At 54.3% G+C, this 17,594-nt stretch overlaps 2 protein-coding genes across 3 annotated transcripts; one reads left to right on the forward strand and one right to left on the reverse strand.

The window, feature by feature from the left end:
• Window positions 1-47: 47 nt before the first annotated feature.
• On the reverse strand, window positions 48-3,130 carry NDUFA3 (NADH:ubiquinone oxidoreductase subunit A3). The gene is made up of 4 exons (XM_080645349.1): window positions 3,006-3,130; window positions 2,716-2,790; window positions 410-487; window positions 48-202 (listed from the first exon to the last, which is right to left on the reverse strand). Exons 1-4 carry the CDS (start codon window positions 3,013-3,015, stop codon window positions 111-113), a joined length of 255 nt encoding a protein of 84 aa, XP_080501475.1. The 5' UTR covers window positions 3,016-3,130; the 3' UTR covers window positions 48-110.
• A 734-nt stretch (window positions 3,131-3,864) lies between these two features.
• OSCAR (osteoclast associated Ig-like receptor) lies at window positions 3,865-12,819 on the forward strand. Of its 2 annotated transcripts, none has more exons than XM_080644737.1 (5): window positions 3,865-3,982; window positions 4,670-4,702; window positions 9,268-9,792; window positions 10,471-10,749; window positions 11,624-12,819. In XM_080644737.1, exons 1-5 carry the CDS (start codon window positions 3,943-3,945, stop codon window positions 11,782-11,784), a joined length of 1,038 nt encoding a protein of 345 aa, XP_080500863.1. In that variant the 5' UTR covers window positions 3,865-3,942; the 3' UTR covers window positions 11,785-12,819. The 2 variants fall into 2 exon arrangements, with proteins under 2 accessions (XP_080500863.1, XP_080500864.1); XM_080644738.1 differs by having other exon boundaries at window positions 3,873-3,951; window positions 11,624-12,440.
• Window positions 12,820-17,594: the final 4,775 nt, after the last annotated feature.

Here is a 17,594-nt window from a genome sequence, read left to right on the forward strand (position 1 = left end):
CACTGTCTGCTGCTCCCACCTCTAATCACACACACTGGACTCTGGGGTCGGTTTCCACATTTTATTGGGGTCACAGGGGAGGGGACCTCCTCCCTGTCAGTGGGGGGCGTTCACAGTTTCTTCAGCCACTCCAGGCTTCGGCCCTGGGGGTCCTGGGGGTGGCTGGGCACGTCGGGCATGTTCCCATCATCTCGGACGGGCACTGCGGGACAGGAGGGTGGGCCACTGAGACCAGCCGGTCTCCGGGGCCCTAGAGAAGGGCTGGCCTGTCAGTGAACATTCAAAGAGGGAACTGGGGCCCCAGGGGCGAGAAGACAGGAGAGTGAGGGTCAGAGCATGACACAGAGACAATCGGTGACACGGAGACCTAGAGACATGGGAAAGCAGACAGACTGACAGCCCCACTCACCTGGGTAGGTGTAGGGTGTGACCTCATTGATCATGATGGCGTACTTGGTGTAGGGGCTGAGGAAGGGCAGAAGCAAAGCTGTGGAGACACGGGAGTGAGGCCCGGGAAAGATGGCTCTGGAAGGGGGAGGGGCAGAAGCCGAACCCTGGCAAAGGGGCTGAGTGCATGGGGGGAGGGGAGCGGAGGGTACAGCACCTGCAGGAGGCCCCTGGGCACCCCAGGGTCCCCACTTCTCAGAAGGGTTTATCATTTTTTTGGAGGTGGGACCTAGAGGGCACAGAGGGAGGTGGGGTGGGGTGGACTGAGGGCTGGCGTGGAAAGGGGGTCCCGGAGCACGAGGTGGGGGGGTGTCTTGGGAATGTTTCCGGGGAACCCTGGACACGCTGAGGGAGGGGCTGTGCAGGAACAGTCCACCAGGGTGGGAGCCAGGAGTCATGGGGGTGGGGCAGGGCACAGAGAGGGACGCTCTAGGCCAGTGGTCGGCAAACCACGGCTCGCGAGCCACATGCGGCTCTTTGGCCCCTTGAGTGTGGCTCTTCCACAAAATACCACGGCCTGGGCGAGTCTATGTTGAAGAAGTGGCGTTCGAAGAAGTTTAAAAAATTTGGCTCTCAAAAGAAATTTCCATCTTCGTACTGTTGATATTTGGCTCTGTTGACTCATGAGTTTGCCAACCACTGCCCTAGGCCAACACTGTCTGACATATGACTACATTTCTAATAGCCACATTGCAGTTGAAACAAGTTAGATATCCTATATAATAAAGGGCTAATATGCAAATTGCCCCCTCAACTGGGAGTTCCACTGGGGGGGGGGCAAGGCCAGCCCACTAACCATCCGGCCCCTCCTCCCGCCCAATCAGGGCAGGCCAGCCGGGCCCCACCCATGCACAAATTCGTGCACTGTGCCTCTAGTACAGGGGTCCTCAAACTACAGCCTGCGGGCCACATGCAGCCCGCCGAGGACATTTATCCAGCCCGCCGGGTGCCACTGCCTGTCCTGCTTAGCAGCCAACTCGTCCCAGACCCGCAGTGCACATAGGAATTTATTCATAGTTTTTTTTTTTAAACTATAGTCCGGCCCTCCCAACGGTCTGAGGGACAGTGAACTGGCCCCCTGTTTAAAAATTTTGAGGACCCCTGCTCTAGTATGTATCTTCTTTGTTAGTCCTCACCCCAGGATATTTTTCCCATTGATTTTTATTTATTTTTAGGGAGAGTGCATGGGAGGGGGGGAGACCGAGAAACATGGATGTGAGAGAGACACATCATGGAGTGGTTGCCTCCTGGACATGCCCAGACCAGGCCCGGGATGGAGCCTGCACACACCAGTGCCCTTGACGGGAATAGAACCCCTCGGCCCACAGGCCACGCTCTATCCGCTGAGCCAAACCAGCTAGGGCAAAACAAGATGGTTTTTAAGGTATATTTAACCTGGTATATCCAGATCATTGTTTCAACACACCAGACATTTTACATACCTTTTGTCATAGTTAAGTCTAGCATTTCAAGGGCTGCTCCGTGGCTAATGGGACAACTGTCTTCTAAGAGCCTGGCCCAATGGCCTGCAGACACAGCGCTGGCAAGACTGGGGACACTGAAAGGCAGTAGCCCAGGCCCCCCGCCCCCTGCCCTGAATCCGAGCCTGCCTTTTTTAACATTTTTTTTAATCCTCATCGGAGGACATTTTTCCATTGATTTTTAGAGAGAGGGAAAGACAGGAACATCAATGTGAGAGAAACACATGGATTGGTTGCCTCCAGCACGCACCCCGCCGGGGAGGAGCCTGAGCCTGCAGCCAAGGTGCGTGCCCTTGACCAAAATGGAACTGGGACCCTTCGTCCAAAGTGAGCCATCGCGCCCCCAAGTGACCCCGGTACACCTTCAAGTATGCGCAACCCTGTCCCAGAGCAGAGGGTCTCAATGGGCGCACATTAAAAGTCGCTGGGGGGGGGGGGAAAGGGGGGAGGGTGAACGCGGGGAGGATTCTACATCGTTATTATTTATCGCTCAGGGGGTTTTCATGCGCAGCCAGTGCTGGGCACCCTCCTTGAAAGGGATTGTGGACCTCGAGGTGGAGAAGGAGGGGGGTGGGGAAGGGATCATAGTATTAGGGATGGGGGTAGGCCAGGGGACCCCGTGAGGGTGTTGACACACAGGTGGGAGGGGACACGGACCATCGAGGGCGGCCAGGGGTCTGGGGGTCAGGACGGAACCCCGTAGGGGGCCACGGGACCTTTGGGGCGGGTGGGGAAGGTAAGGCTGACTGGACGCCGGTTGGGGTGATGCACGTTCGCTCTCACGCACAGAGGCTCCCGAAAGCGCAGGACGCGACCAGCACCGGCTCCTTGGCCCAGGCATCCTTGATGAAGGCGCCGATTCCTGGAGGGGTGTGCGGGCAGGGTCACTCCCGCAGGGAATGCCCCCGGTGACCTCTAGCCCTCTCGCGCCACCCCGGCCCTGGAGGAGCCCTCTGGTGACCTCAGCGACCCCCTCCGGCCACGACCCCACCGCCTCCACGGGGGCACCGCCGCGCCCCAGCCCCGCACCGCCCGGGTTCGCCCCGCGCCCCACGCTCCAGCTGCACCAGAACTTACTCCCGGCCATCTTGGTCTCGGCGGCAGCGGCAGCGGCGGTGGCGAGGGCGCGGAGCACCCTGGGTATTGTAGTCCCTGCTCCCGAGGCTCGGCGGTCTGAGTCTGCGCGTGCGTACTGGCGCAGAACAGCGATCCAAAGCAGCGGCGAGGGCGCGGAGCACTCTGGGAGTTGTGGTCCCTGTACCCAAGTAGCCCCGGATTCCACGCGTGCGCACTGACGCAGAACAGAAGTCTGCGGCGGCGGCAGGAAACGAAGCGGCGTTCCTCATTTGAGGGCAAGTTCATCTCGGTACACCTGCCGCCGCCCTCTTTCCTCTCTCCGCCTAGACATCGCTCTAGGGGAGTAACTTCTCCCCACTCCTGCTGCTGCACCTCACCCGAGGCGGACTGCACTAGTCCTCATTTCAGAGTTTACCTATGAAAGCCCATTTTACAGATGGGGAGATGGAGGCTGGGAGAGTACGAATGACCCGAGTTTTCATTTGAGGTCGCAGCTCAAAATCACTTCGTCCTGAAACCCCAACTCTCATCACAGGGGTCTTCCGTGGACGCTCACAGTGCCCTAGGCGGTCTCCATCTCCATGACAGCGCACATCACCTGTTTCTAAACTGACCTGGTCCGCATCTGTCCTTCCCTCGGGCTGGGAGCTGCTGGAAGGCAGCAGCCGGATCTTGACTCCTCTCTGTGCCCCCCAGAATCACGCAGCAGAGTCTGGGCACAGGTCAGGTGCTACTTGTTTTTAAACTTTAATTGCCTGCCCCAATCCAACTTTTCCCACCGCACTATGCGGCTGTGACACAGTCCTCCGGGCTCCCCCGCGCCCCTCCCGCAACAGGGTTCTGACTCTGACTTTCTGATGTTGCCTCACTTCCTGGGAGGTAAGAGGGCCCAGCTGAGCCCTGACTTCGGCTCCAGCTCCAGCCAGACCTGCCCACCATGGCCCTGGTACTGATCCTCCAGCTGTTGGCCCTCTCGTGTGAGCTTCCCCACGCCCGCTCTCTGGGTCCCTAGCGGGGCTGGGGTACAGAAAGACAGGCTCTGGGGACCCAGACACCTAGCAAGGGACCGAACTACTGGGTCTCCCTGGGGGCAGGTGCAGGGTGATCAGGCAGAATTAGCTAAGGGTTCAGAACTCCAGGCCAGAATAATGGGACAGGAAGGGGGCCCAGACCCAGGGGTCCTAAAGCATGAGAACACAGGGGCCCCGAATCCCCGGGTTCCTGGAAGAAGAGGAAGTTGGGGGCAGGATTCTCTGGCTCTTGAGGCAGGAGAGAGCTAGATGCCTGAACTCCTGGGGACGGAGTATAAAGTCCCAGATTCTGAGGTGGGTGGGGAGGTGGAAGCCAGGACACCTGGGTGGTCCCTGGGAACAGGGGGAGCTGAAGCCCAGACTCCGGAACCCCAGCAAGGAGGAACTGTGGGCTCAGATTACTATCTCCTGTAAAAGGTGGGGTCCAAGGGCTTAACTCTTGGGTACAGAGGCAAGAGGGTCCTGGGTTCAGATTTCTGGCTTAAACAGGTGGAAGTCTGGTTTTACGGCTCCCGAGACAGGAGGACGTGTGGCCAAGATTCACTCAGGGGAAAGAGGGCCTGGGGACTTAGGTTCTGGGTTTGTCCCTGAGGTGGGGCTTTGACAAGATCGAGCCCCCTCAACCTTCCACAGGGCCTCTGTGTCACACGGGCGTCACTGCGAATGGTGAGTACACCCCCTCCCCCCATCTATTCCCCTGTGTGTTGCTGACATCCCATTTCCAACTACTCTTATTTTATTTTTGCTGTCCACCTCACCCCAAGATTTCCTTATTTCTCTCCCTCCTCCTCCTTTCTTTCTTTTCTTCTCACTCCCTTTAGTGACCAGTGTCGGTGAGTAGTGAGACCATGAACTTTAAAGCTAAAGAGATCTAAACTGGAATGCCACGTTCACCATTTTAATTCACTTGTGAACTGGAACAAATCACGGCATGCTGAGACTCAGTTTCCTTCCCTGTGAAATGGGCCATTGTGAGGATTTAATAACACCACGGGTGTCAACCCCGAGGCTCAGAATTTGGCATAGCTCGGGGCTCAAGAGATAGGGTTTCTGGCAACACTAATTATTCCCTTATTTAGAAAGTAGGATCCCTCACTCTGAAGTAGCCTTGGGTTTCTTTCCAGATCTTCTGAAAGTGAGATCTCTTCTTTCTCTCAAACCTCCCCCCAGCCACAACACTCAAATTTTAAATAAGAACCACCTAGAAAGCCATTAATACATAAGCTATCAGTTTATTTTCAATTACGGTGTTTAAAAGACAAAGCGAAAATATGTTCATGGTTTTAAAAATCCGATCATGGCTGAAGGACGTGTAACAGTCTCTCTCTTCCCCTTCCTCCTCTTCCTTAAATAATCTCTGAATCCTTCCCAAAAATTTCCAGGCATTCAAACACATAGGCATATTTACATACTTCTTGGTTTTCTTGCCAAGGAAAACTTGATGTTTCGTGACTCACTCTGTTCTGCATCTTACGTTTTCCATTTTACAATCTCTCTTGGAGCTATTTCCATGTTATTTAGCTAGCTCTTCCTCCCCCCCCCTTTTTTATTTTATTTTTTGTTAATCCTCACTGGAGTATATTTTTCCATTGATTTTTTTTAGACAGTGGAAGGGGGTGGGAGGGGAAAGACACACACAGAGAGAAACATGGATGTGGGAGACACACATCGATTGGTTGCCTCCTGCACATACCCTGACCAGGGCCCGGGATCAAGCCTGCAACCGAGGTACGTGCCCTTGACCGAGATTGAACCCAGAACCCTTCAGTCCACGGGCTGACACTCTATCCACTGAGCCAAACCAGCTAGGGCTCCCCTCCCCACCCCCCGCCCCTTTTAACTGCTGACATTTAAGCACTTGCCATTGTAGGGCTGGATTCTCATTTGTTTGTTCCTCTTGATGTACATTTAGGTTGTTTCCAGTCCCCACCCCACTCCCCACCAGTGCTGTAGGGAATGCTTCTGCTTGAGCTTTCTGTCAGCGACCCGGGCATGTGCCCTTGACCGGAGTCGGACCGGGCACCCTTACCACTGAGCCAGGCCGGCTAGGGCCTCTTTGTGTATCTTTTTAAAAAATATATATTTCTTTATTGATTTCAGAGAGGAAGGGAGAGGGAGAGATAGAAACATCGATGATGAAAGAGAAACATTAATCGGCTGCCTCCTGCATGCCCCCTACTGGGGATTGAGCCCACAACCTAGGCATGTGCCCTTGACCGGAGTCGGACCCGGGACCCTTACGCCCGCAGGCCGATGCTCTGTCCACTGAGCCAGGCTGGGTACATGCCCTTGTATCTTGATGGAAACTGGCAAATTGCCTTCTCACAAGGCACACTCAAGTGTACCTGATTGCCTGTGCTCCACATCTTCACCCACGTGGAATACTGCCGTTGTTTAGTTTGGACAACCTGATCGTCAAAAATATCTTATTGTTGTTTCCATTTTTGTTGTTGTTGTTAACCCTCCCCTGAGGATATTTCCCCCTTTAATCTTTAGAGAGAGTGGAAGGGACGGAGGGAGGGCTGGGGGTAGAGAGAAATATCGATGTGAGAGGAACACATTGATGGGTTGCCTCCCCCACAATCAAACCTGCAACCCAGGTACATGCCCTTGACCAGGAATTGAACCCATGACCCTTGGTGTGCAGGCCGATGCTCTAACCACTGAGCACACCATCCAGGGCTTTTGTTTTAATTTTTAAGTTGATTTTTATTTTTATTTTTTTTTAAAATATATTTTATTGATATTTTACAGAGAGGAAGGGAGAGGGATAGAGAGCTAGAAACATCGATGAGAGAGAAACATCGATCAGCTGCCTCCTGCACACCTCCCACCAGGGATGTGCCCACAACCAATGTACATGCCCTTGACCGGAATCGAACCCGGGACCCTTGAGTCTGCAGGCCGACGCTCTATCCACTGAGCCAAACCGGTTAGGGCTTAAATTGATTTTTTAAAAAAAATTTTTTTTTTTAATATATTTTATTGATTTTTTACAGAGAGGAAGGAAGAGTGATAGATAGTCAGAAACATCGATGAGAGAGAAACATCGACCAGCTGCCTCCTGCACACCTCCCACTGGGGATGTGCCCGCAACCAAGGTACATGCCCTTGACCGGAATCGAACCTGGGACCTTTCAGTCCGCAGGCCGACGCTCTATCCACTGAGCCAAACCGGTTTTGGCTAAATTGATTTTTAAAGAAAGAGAGAGAGAGGACACTAATTTGTTGTTCCCCTTACTTATGCATTCATAGGTTGATTATTGTATGTGCCCTGACTGGGAATCGAACCCGCAACCTTGGCGTATTGGGATGACATTCTAACCACCTGTGCTACAGAGCTAGGGTCTGTTTTAGTTTTTTAAATATATTTTATTGATTTTTTTTTTTTTTACAGAGAGGAAGGGAGAGAGATAGTTAAAAACATCGATGAGAGAGAAACATCCATCAGCTGCTTCCTACACACCTCCTTCTGGGGATGTGCCCACAACCAAGGTACATGCCCTTGACCGGAATCGAACCTGGGACCCTTCAGTCCGCAGGCCCACGCTCTATCCACTGAGCCACACCGGCCAGGCCTGTTTTGGTTTTTAGATGATCACTGCTAAGGTTGAACAACCCTTCCCAGCACCACCAGATGTGTATTGGTCAATTGTACTTCCTGTTCTGGGAAATGACTAGTCATGTTTTACCCAACTTTCCATTGGGTTGGCCCTTGGGTTTCTTTCTAGACGACTCTTTTGTTTATTAGTCCTCATCGAGAATATTTTTCCCATTGATTTTTATTTTTTTTAAATATATTTTATTGATTTTTTACAGAGAGGAAGGGAGAGGGATAGAGAGTCAGAAACATCGATGAGAAACATCGATCAACTGCCTCCTGCACACCTCCCACTGGGGATGTGCCCACAACCAAGGCACATGCCCTTGACCTGAATCGAACCTGGGACCCTTGAGTCCGCAGGCTGACGCTCTATCCACTGAGCCAAACTGGTTAGGGCTCCCATTGATTTTTAGAGAGAGTGGAAGAGAGTGGGGGGAGAGAGAGAGAGAGAGAGAGAGAGAGAGAGAGAGAGAGAGAGAGAGAAACATCAGTGTGAGAGAGACACAGATTGGTTGCCTCCTGAACTCACCCACACGCCTTATGGTGATGGGGGATTGAACCTGCAACCCGGGTACATGCCCTTGACCCTGCGGTGTTCTGGCCAACGCGCTAACCGCTGAGCAACACCGGCAGGTCTCTTTCTATACCCTTACTCCACATCATTTCAGCCAGTGCTCTAATTTATTTGACCTTTCTCAGACACGACTGGAAAATGTCAGAGGTCAAATTTACTAACCTTATTCCTTCCGAACTTTTCATTTTGTGTTTTAAGACAGCCTTCTGTACCCCAAGACAAATATATTTTCCTATGTTTTCTTCTGATACTTTTAGTGTTTAGGATACACGTAGGTCTTTCATTAATGGGGAAATGGTTTTGGGAAAGGGTGTGAGGTGGATGGAGATCCAACATCCCCTCCTCCCTCTAACCTGAGAGCAAGTTTGGCAACCGTTGAATTCTGTTGGGTGCGTCACAAATATTCTGGAGAACAATTTAAAATGACAGGTTTCCGGGACCCAACTCCTTGACGTGATGTTTAAAAATCGGGGAGGAGCCCAGCCAGAGGGGCTCAGTGGTAGAGCGTTGACCTATGAACCAGGAGGTCCCGGGTTCGATTCCCGGGTTCGATTCCCGGTCAGGGCACATGCCCGGGTTGCGGGCTCGATCCCCAGTGTGGGGCGAGCAGGAGGCAGCCGATCCACGATTCTCTCTCATCATTGATGTTTCTCTCTTCCTCTCTGAAATCAATTTTTAAAAAAATATTAAAAACCGCCAAAACCGGTTTGGCTCAGTGGATAGAGCGTCAGCCTGCGGACTGAAAGGTCCCGGGTTCGATTCCGGTCAAGGGCATGTGACTTGGTTGCGGGCACATCCCCAGTAGGAGGTGTGCAAGAGGCAGCTGATCGATGTTTCTCTCTCATCGATGTTTCTGACTATCTATCCTTCTTCCTTCCTCTCTGTAAAAAATCAATAAAATATATTTAAAAAAATATTAAAAACAACAGCCCACACGGGGAGGCCAGTGTGGGAGGTGATGCCCGGCTCCCGAGAGGGAACTGAGGCTGAGGAAGGGAGCGCTATTGTCCCGGCGACTCTCCTCTCACCCCAGCTTCCCCTTCCTGTCCGCAGGCACCCAGGAAGCCCAAGGACCCAGGCCCCCCGCCTCGTTCCCCGGGCACAGGCGGGGCTTGACGCCACTCCCAGACTCCCCCACCAGGGCCCCGCCACCTAGGCGCAGCGGGCCCGGGCCCTTGCGTCCAGCCCCCTCACTCTCTCACCCCAACATCATGCATCCCAGGCCCTTGAATCCTCCCTTCCCCTTCCCATACCCCAAGCCCAGGCGGCCCACTTATTCAGTCCCCCCAACCTCACTCCCCAAGCCCCCCAAGCCGTCCCTGGCGGCTCAGCCTGCCGCAGTTGTGACCCCCGGGATCAACGTGACTTTGACGTGCCGGGCGCCCCAGCCCGCCTCCAAGTTTGTGCTCAAGTGGGGAGAGGGCTCCCCGGTGCAGTACCAGTACCCGGACGCGTCCCTGGCGCTGGCCCGGTTCTTCCTGGAGGCGGTGACCGAGGCGCAGGGGGGCAGTTATCGCTGCGAGTACCACAACTGGGGGTGGTCCCACCCCAGCGATGCCTTGGAGCTGATGGTGACAGGTGAGGTCCGGGGGCGGGAGGAGGCCACGGGGGGGGGGGGTGAGGGAGGGGGAGGAGGGACAGGGACGATCCGAGAGGCATAGGCGGGCATGCACACACAAAAGAGAGAGAGGGGAAGGGGGAGGGAGGGAGGAAGGAAGGATGGAAGGAAGGGAAGGAGGGAGGGAGGAAGGGAGGAAGGAAAGAAGGAAGGAAGGAAGGAAGGAAGGAAGGAAGGAAGGAAGGAAGGAAGGAGGGAGGGAGGGAGGGAGGGAGGGAGGGAGGGAGGGAGGGAGGGAGGGAGGGAGGGAAGGAAGGAAGGAAGGAAGAAAGGAAGAAAGGGAGGGAGGGAAGTTTTCAATCGGGGGCGCACACCCCCACCCCGAGCTCTGGCTGGACCTGGGACCTTCCCAGTGGAGCCCACAGACGCTGCCAAACAGCCCCCCGCGCGCAGGACAGCGCCGCCCACACAACAGAGCGGCCGGTGCGGAGCAGAGACCCTGGGAGAGTCACCAACGCGGGGAGAAGAAGCGGGGACATGCCCCTGGGGTGCGGGGAGAGGGGAGCAGGCAGGGAGGTGAACAGAGACCCAGCATCTCAGGCGCCGGCGGGGGGGGAGGGAGGAGGAGGGAGGGAGGGAGGGCGGGGACCCGGGCCAGGGCGGCGCCCACTCGGTCCCGCCGTCCTCCCGCCTCGCAGACCTGCTGCCCCGCCCGTCGCTGGAGGCGCTGCCCGGTCCCCAGGCGCCCGGCGCCCCCATGAGCCTGCGCTGCACCGGCCACGTGCGCAACATGAGCTTCGCGCTGTACCGCGCGGGCGAGGCGACGCCGCTGCAGTTCCGCTTGTCGGAGCAGCCGTGGGCCGACTTCCCGCTGCCCCGCGCGCAGGCCCCGGGCACCTACACCTGCTACTACCACACGCCCGCCGCGCCCTACGTGCTGTCCCCGCGCAGCGAGCCGCTGGTCATCAGCCTGGAGGGTGAGGGTCCCCGCCCCGCCCCCCAGCCAGTCCACCTCCTCCCTCGGATTCGGGAGCCCAGGCCCCCAGCCCCTCCTCCCTCAGACCCAGGAGCCCAGGCCCCCAGCCCCTCCTCCCTCAGACCCAGGAGCCCAGGCCCCCAGCCCCTCCTCCCTCAGACCCGGGAGTCCAGGCCCCCAGCCCCTCCTCCCTCAGACCCGGGAGTCCAGGTCCCCAGCCCCTCCTCCCTCAGACCCGGGAGTCCAGGCCCCCAGCCCCTCCTCCCTCAGACCCGGGAGTCCAGGCCCCCAGCCCCTCCTCCCTCAGACCCGGGAGTCCAGGCCCCCAGCCCCTCCTCCCTCAGACCCGGGAGTCCAGGCCCCCAGCCCCTCCTCCCTCAGACCCGGGAGTCCAGGTCCCCAGCCCCTCCTCCCTCAGACCCGGGAGTCCAGGTCCCCAGCCCCTCCTCCCTCACACCCAGGAGCCCAGGCCCCCAGCCCCTCCTCCCTCACACCCAGGAGTCCAGGTCCCCAGCCCTCCTCCCTCACACCCGGGAGCCCAGGCCCCCAGCCCTCCTCCCTCCTCCCTCAGACCCAGGACTCCAGGCCCCCAGCCCCTCCTCCCTCAGACCCAGGAGCCCAGGCCCCCAGCCCCTCCTCCCTCAGACCCAGGACTCCAGGCCCCCAGCCCCTCCTCCCTCACACCCAGGAGCCCAGGCCCCCAGCCTCCTCCCTCAGACCCGGGAGTGGAGCTCTCCCACCCTTGCGCCCCCCTCATCGACCCCTCTCCACTTGGAGGGAGTTGAGTCCCCACTTCACCCTGGAGGTTAGAGACCTGGGGTGGGGATACTGACCGCCCGCCTCCCTTGCGGGCTCCGGCTCCGCTGGCCCCGCAGGCTCCGGCTCCGTGGACTACACCAAGGGCAACGTGGTCCGCCTGGTGCTGGCCGGCCTGGTCCTCATCCTGCTGGCCGCGCTGGTGGGCTGGGAGTGGCGCAGCTGGCGGCGAGCGTCCGACCGGAGACCGGGAGGCCTGGAGCTGGACCCTGTGGCGTGAGAAGACTTGCCAGAGGGGCAGAGAGGCAGCAGGACGCCCCGGGCTGGGCTGGCCTGCCCCTTCCAGCGGCCTCGCAGCCCGGCCTCCGGCTGAGCCCAGCTTCCCCCCAATAACAGTAATAACCACCTCTGCCCCGCGCACGCGCACGGCCTCTTCCTCTGGGTCCTTTCTCCCGGATCGGGGAGAGCGCGATCCTCGCCAGAAGGCCTGGGTTCGAGTCCCAGCGCTGCTGCTCACCCACCGTGTGACGGGAGGAAAGTGACCTTCTATGCCTCGCTGGCCTTGGCTGTAAAATGGGCTCACCCCTTGGGACCTGTGTGGAGTTAAGCGGACATGACGCTGGAAGCATTTTAAACAGTGACTGACCTGTAGTCAATGCTCCGTGTTAGCTACTGCAGAACAGATTTCTATCAAAGTCTCGTGGTTTTGCCCTGGCCCCTGTGGCTCGGTTGGTTGAGCAACAAGAGGTCAGTGACGGTTGGATTCCCGGTCAGGGCACATGCGCGGATTTCGGGGTGCGATCCCCAGTAGGGAGCGTGCAGGAGGCAGCGGGATCAATGATTCTCTCTCATCGGTTTCTCTCTCTCTCTCCCCCACGCTTCCTCTCTCTAAAACAAACCCAAGAGGACATTTTAAATAAAAAGTCTCGGGATCTGAAGGGAGTTCGAGTCTTTTTCCCAATGCTCCAGCTCATCCTTCAGCAACTCAGTGATGTCATTCCCGTCGCGGCCTCACACCTGGTTCCCGAGCAAACTCCTTAAATGCCTCCTCAAACCTTCCCCGAAGGAAAACCCGGATGGACCTGGTAGCCCTGGCCGGTTGCTCAGTGGTTAGAGCGTCGGCCTGCGGAGCCAAGGGTCGCGGGTTCATTCTCCGTCAAGGGCACGTGTACCTCACTTGCAGGTCTGATCCCTGGCCCTGCTGGGGGGCAACCAATCAATAGCTCTCCCTCTCTCTCACATTGATGTTTCTCTCTCCCCCCTCCTTCCCTTCTACTCTCTCTCAAAAAAAAAAAAAAAATCGCAGCTTCATTTGCACAGCTTCATTTGCTTGCGCCATCATTTTCGTTAAGCGGGGGTCTGTTGCCATGGCAACAGCCAGTAGCGTGTGTGGGCAGCTGAACCTTGGTACGGACACAATCAACTTCAGCGGGTCTGCCCTCACCATTGTGCTGAAACTAGCGCGGCCCGTTTGCCCTCCTTGTCTGGCCTCTCAACTTCCAAGGCCGGGCTACAAGCACAGTCTCTTCCGAGTCCATGAATCCAAGTTCTGTTTCCGTCTGCCAACATCGATGCCTTCTCATGGACCCCACGGGGCATGCCAAGCAGGCAGGCTCTGTCTACCTCGTCCGAAAATCTGCTTATGTGGGCTTCGTTTAAAATAATTGGCTATGTAAACGTTTGTGTTGGAGAACAGTGTTCACAGTGTTTTATTGCCCTAGAGAGAAACGAAGTAAGCCAATTCTTTTTTTTATTGATTTTTTAACAGAGAGAAAGGGAGAGGGATAGAGAGTTAGAAACATCAATGAGAGAGAAACATCGACCAGCTGCCTCCTGCACACTCCCTACTGGGTATGTGCCCGCAACCAAGGTACATGCCCTTGACCGGAATCGAACCTGGGACCCTTGAGTCCGCAGACCAACGCTCTATCCACTGAGCCAAACCGGTTAGGGCGAAGTAAGCCAATTCTTAACGCAGCTTAAGGGGGATGTGGGCCTACGCGGAGAGTTAAACGAAGGCTTTTGCGGAAAATCCTTCTTAGATTGTTTTTTTAAAATATTATTATTAATAATAAATTTTTATTGATTTCAGAGAGGAAGGGAGAGGGAGAGATAGAAATATCAATGATGAGAATCATTGATTGGCTGCCTCCTGCACACCCCACACTGGGGATTGCGCCTGCAACCCGGGCATGTGCCCTTGACCAGAACTGAATCCAGGACCCTTCAGTCCATAGGCCAATGCTCTATCCACTGAGCCACACCGGCTAGGGCTAATATTATTTTTTAATTGATTTTTGTTGTTGTTAATCCTCATCAGAGGATATTTTTCCATTGATTTTTAGGAAGAGTGGGAGAGAGAGGGAAAGGCAGAGGAACATCGATGAGAGAGAAACACATCCACTGGTTGCCTCCTGCATGCACCCGACCAGGGCTCGGGCCGGGGAGGAGCCTGCAACCAAGGTACGTGCCCTTGACTGGAATTGAACCCGGGACCCTTTGGTTCATAGGCCAGTGCTCTATCCACGGAGCCAAACCGGCGAGGGCCCTTCGTAGACTCTAATGTCCATAGGGGCCAGGACCTTACTTGTCAGGTTCACATGCCCAGCTCAGACGTTATTATAACAAAGAACAGCCTGGCTGACGCCTCAGCCCTGCCTTCCTACATTTCTCTCATCTTTACAGTCTCTGGTTCAGCCGCGCTGACCATCTTTCCAGTGGGGACCTGTAGCGAGTTCAGAATTTCAGCGCTGATGTAGGAAAGAGATGTGGCCACTAGGTGGCAGTAAGCGCACAATGTTTAGTCCCTCAGCACAGTCACCTGGCGGTCCTCCTCCACTGGGCTTTGTCAATGCTGTTCCCTCTGCCTGGAACACCGTTCCAGCCCTTCTTCACCTAGTTAAGGTGCGCCCAACTTTCAGATCTCACATCACTTCTTCAGCCAAGCCACCAGCGATCTCCCTGCTCAGCTCAAACCCTCCGATGACAGGCTTTCAAAACGTTTTTTCTTTGCTATAGTTGCAGGGGTGGACATGGCTAATGGTTTCCCAGCATCCCAATATCCCGTCTTCCTCAGCTAAGAGAAAACTCCTTTCCCATTTTTGGAAGGACACACGCTACAGCCCGTATTTCCCCCCCCCCCCCCCCCCCCCCACTTCTGCTGCTAGACCCTCCCTCTCCCCCTCCCTCCTTTCCCATGGTCTCAGAACCAGATTTCAAACCTACATTTTGATAAAAAGCAAAGCTGTTGATAAGCAGCCCTAGACTTTTCAACTATACACTGTTAAGTGAGAGAAATTAAATTAGATCTAGTGTTCTTTTCTTGGGGTGTCTCTGTCACTGTTAAGTGAGAGAAATTAAATTAGATCTAGTGTTCTTTTCTGGGGGTGTCTCTGTCACTGTTAAGTGAGAGAAATTAAATTAGATCTAGGGTTCTTTTCTTGGGGTGTCTCTGTCACACCAGCTTCAAGTGCTCCCTGATCAACACAGTGAATTGTCATTTGGTTCCTGCTACGGTCTCTCTGTGAACCTCATGAGAGTAGGGTTCATGTCTGCTGTTACTTCTCCCTGGGTCCCCAGCACCTGGCACAGGGTCTGGCACATTGAGGGGCTTAAATTAATGTGTGAAAAGTGGACAAGGAGGGGCAGGGACAAAAGTAGAAGTCCCAAGTGTGAGTCCCTGGGTTTGTGGGACACAAGTGAAGCTAATAGTATTCATTATTCTTTCTTTTTCAAATTCTCACCTGGGGATACATTTATTGATTTTAGAGAAAAAGGGAGGGAGGGAGAGAGAGAGAGAGAAACATCAATGTGAGGGGGAAACATCAATTAGCTGCCTCCTGTACATGCCCCAACCAGGGACTGAACCCAAAATCTAGGTATGTGCCCTGACTGGGAATTGAACCTGAAATCTTTTGGTGCACGGGACAAAACTCTAACCAACTGAGCCACCTGGCCAGAGCAGTATTTTTTTCATACACACACACACACACACACACACACACACACACACACATATATATATATATATATATATATATATATATATATATATATATATATATATATATATAAAAGCCTAATATGCTAAGTGTCTGACTATTCAACCGGTAGCTATGACACACCCTGACCACCAGGAGGCAGAGGCTCAACACACAGGCATGGAAACATGGAACAGACTGATGCATGCATTCATGCACTGGTGGGGTCCTTCGGCCTGGCCTGCATGGATCGGGTTGAAACTGGCAGTCCGACATCCCCCAAGGGGTCCCAGACTACAAGAGGGCACAGGCCAGGCTGAGGGACCCCATTGGTGCACAAATCCATGCACCAGGCCTCTTGTACATTATATATATATGTAATTTCAGAGAGGAAGGGAGAGGGAGAGACAGAAACATCAATGATGAGAGAGAATCACTGATTGGCTGCCTCCTGCCTACTGGAGACTGAGCCCGCAACCCGGGCATGTGCCCTTGGCCAGAATCGAACCAGGATCTTTCAGTCCGCAGGCTGACACTCTATCCACTGAGCTAAACCAGGTCGGGCTATGCCTCCCTCTTACAAGGACCCTAGTGTTGACATTAAACCCACCCAGATAATCCAGAATACTTTCCCCATCTTATGAGTTTTTATTTAATCACATGTGTGAAGTCCCTTTTTGCCAGATATAACATCCACAGGTTCCAGAAACTGGCACTTCACATGGTCAGCAGAACCACTATTCTGCCTACCACTGAAGGGCAAAAGTACTGCTTATGGCATCCTCAGTGTGGTGAGCTCATGCAGCCACACTGGGCATGTTTCCCAAGCCCTGGGGATGTAGGGATAAAACAACCTGGTCCCTTGTGAGGAGCTCGTGGTCTGGTCCAGGAGAGAGAAAGTCAGAATACAGTACACTAGCCCTGGGCAGTGTGGCTCAGTTGGTTGGGCATTGTCCCATGTACAGAGAGGTTGCCAGTTCGATTCCCAGTCAGGGCACATGTCTGGGTTTCAGACTTGATCCACAGGAGGGGGTGCTGTAGGAGGCAGTGATCAATGTTTGCTCTCCCATCTATGTTTCTCTCTCTCTCCCTTTCAAAAAAAAAATCAAATTTTTAAAGAAGAATACAGTATGCTGTGTACTCAGTTAGGGTGTAATAAGGCACCAGGGAAGCACAGATGGGTCAGGCAAGAGTTTGCAGGGGAAACAGCATCTAATCTGAGACCTGAAGAGTTAGCCAGGCAAGCGGGAATAGAGAGCAGAGACCAACTTGGAGCCTTCACGGGTGACGAATAAAAGGAACGACTGCCTCGAAGATCATAAATTGCTTTGCAATTGTTAAATGTTAAACATTCCCCTTTCTCTTTCTCCCTTAAAAATGAAAGTGACAGAGGAGACTAAAGCCAGTAAAACCCAGAAGTCTTGACTCAACAAACTGGAAGAGGTTGTGGTGCTGTTATGACACGCCCTGACCACCAGGGGGCAGAGGCTCAACACACAAGCATGGAAACATGGAACAGACTGTTGTTGTTTCTAAGAGGCAGCCACAGGGAGAAAAAGAAACCCAACAGGTTAAACTCCTGTATGGATCTTAGAAGACACATCGCATGTGGATTGCCTGGCAACAAAGACTGGGATGGAGACATGATCAATGGTAGTGAAATTGGCATTATGACTGCTATCCACTCAATAAACATTCATTGAACACTTGATCTCTGCTCACCATTGGGAAAAATATTGGATAAATACATAAGCAGATGGATGGATATTGAGTAAGTGAATGGGTGAGTGGATTAACACATTGATGAACTGATTAATGAAGGGAGGAATGGATACATGGGTGTGAGAACGAATGCCTGATGAGTGGCTGAATGAGTGAATGAACAGATGAAGTAAGTTAAAGTACAAACTTGACTTTGCAGCCCTTCCCAGGCCTGGTTCTCTCTTTATACCCCAGGTTCCTTCCTCTCCCTTGATCTCCCACATCCACATGTACCAGGCGGGTTGTCCTGGATACATCTGCCAGGGTCTATCATTGGTAACTAAGACCAAACCCAGAAAGTTCTGCTCCAAGTGTCTCTTCTCATCTCTTCATCAAGTCAATGCACACG

This window comes from Plecotus auritus (assembly GCF_963455305.1).
Source record: "Plecotus auritus genome assembly, chromosome: 10".
Classification (NCBI taxonomy): Eukaryota; Metazoa; Chordata; class Mammalia; order Chiroptera; family Vespertilionidae; genus Plecotus; species Plecotus auritus.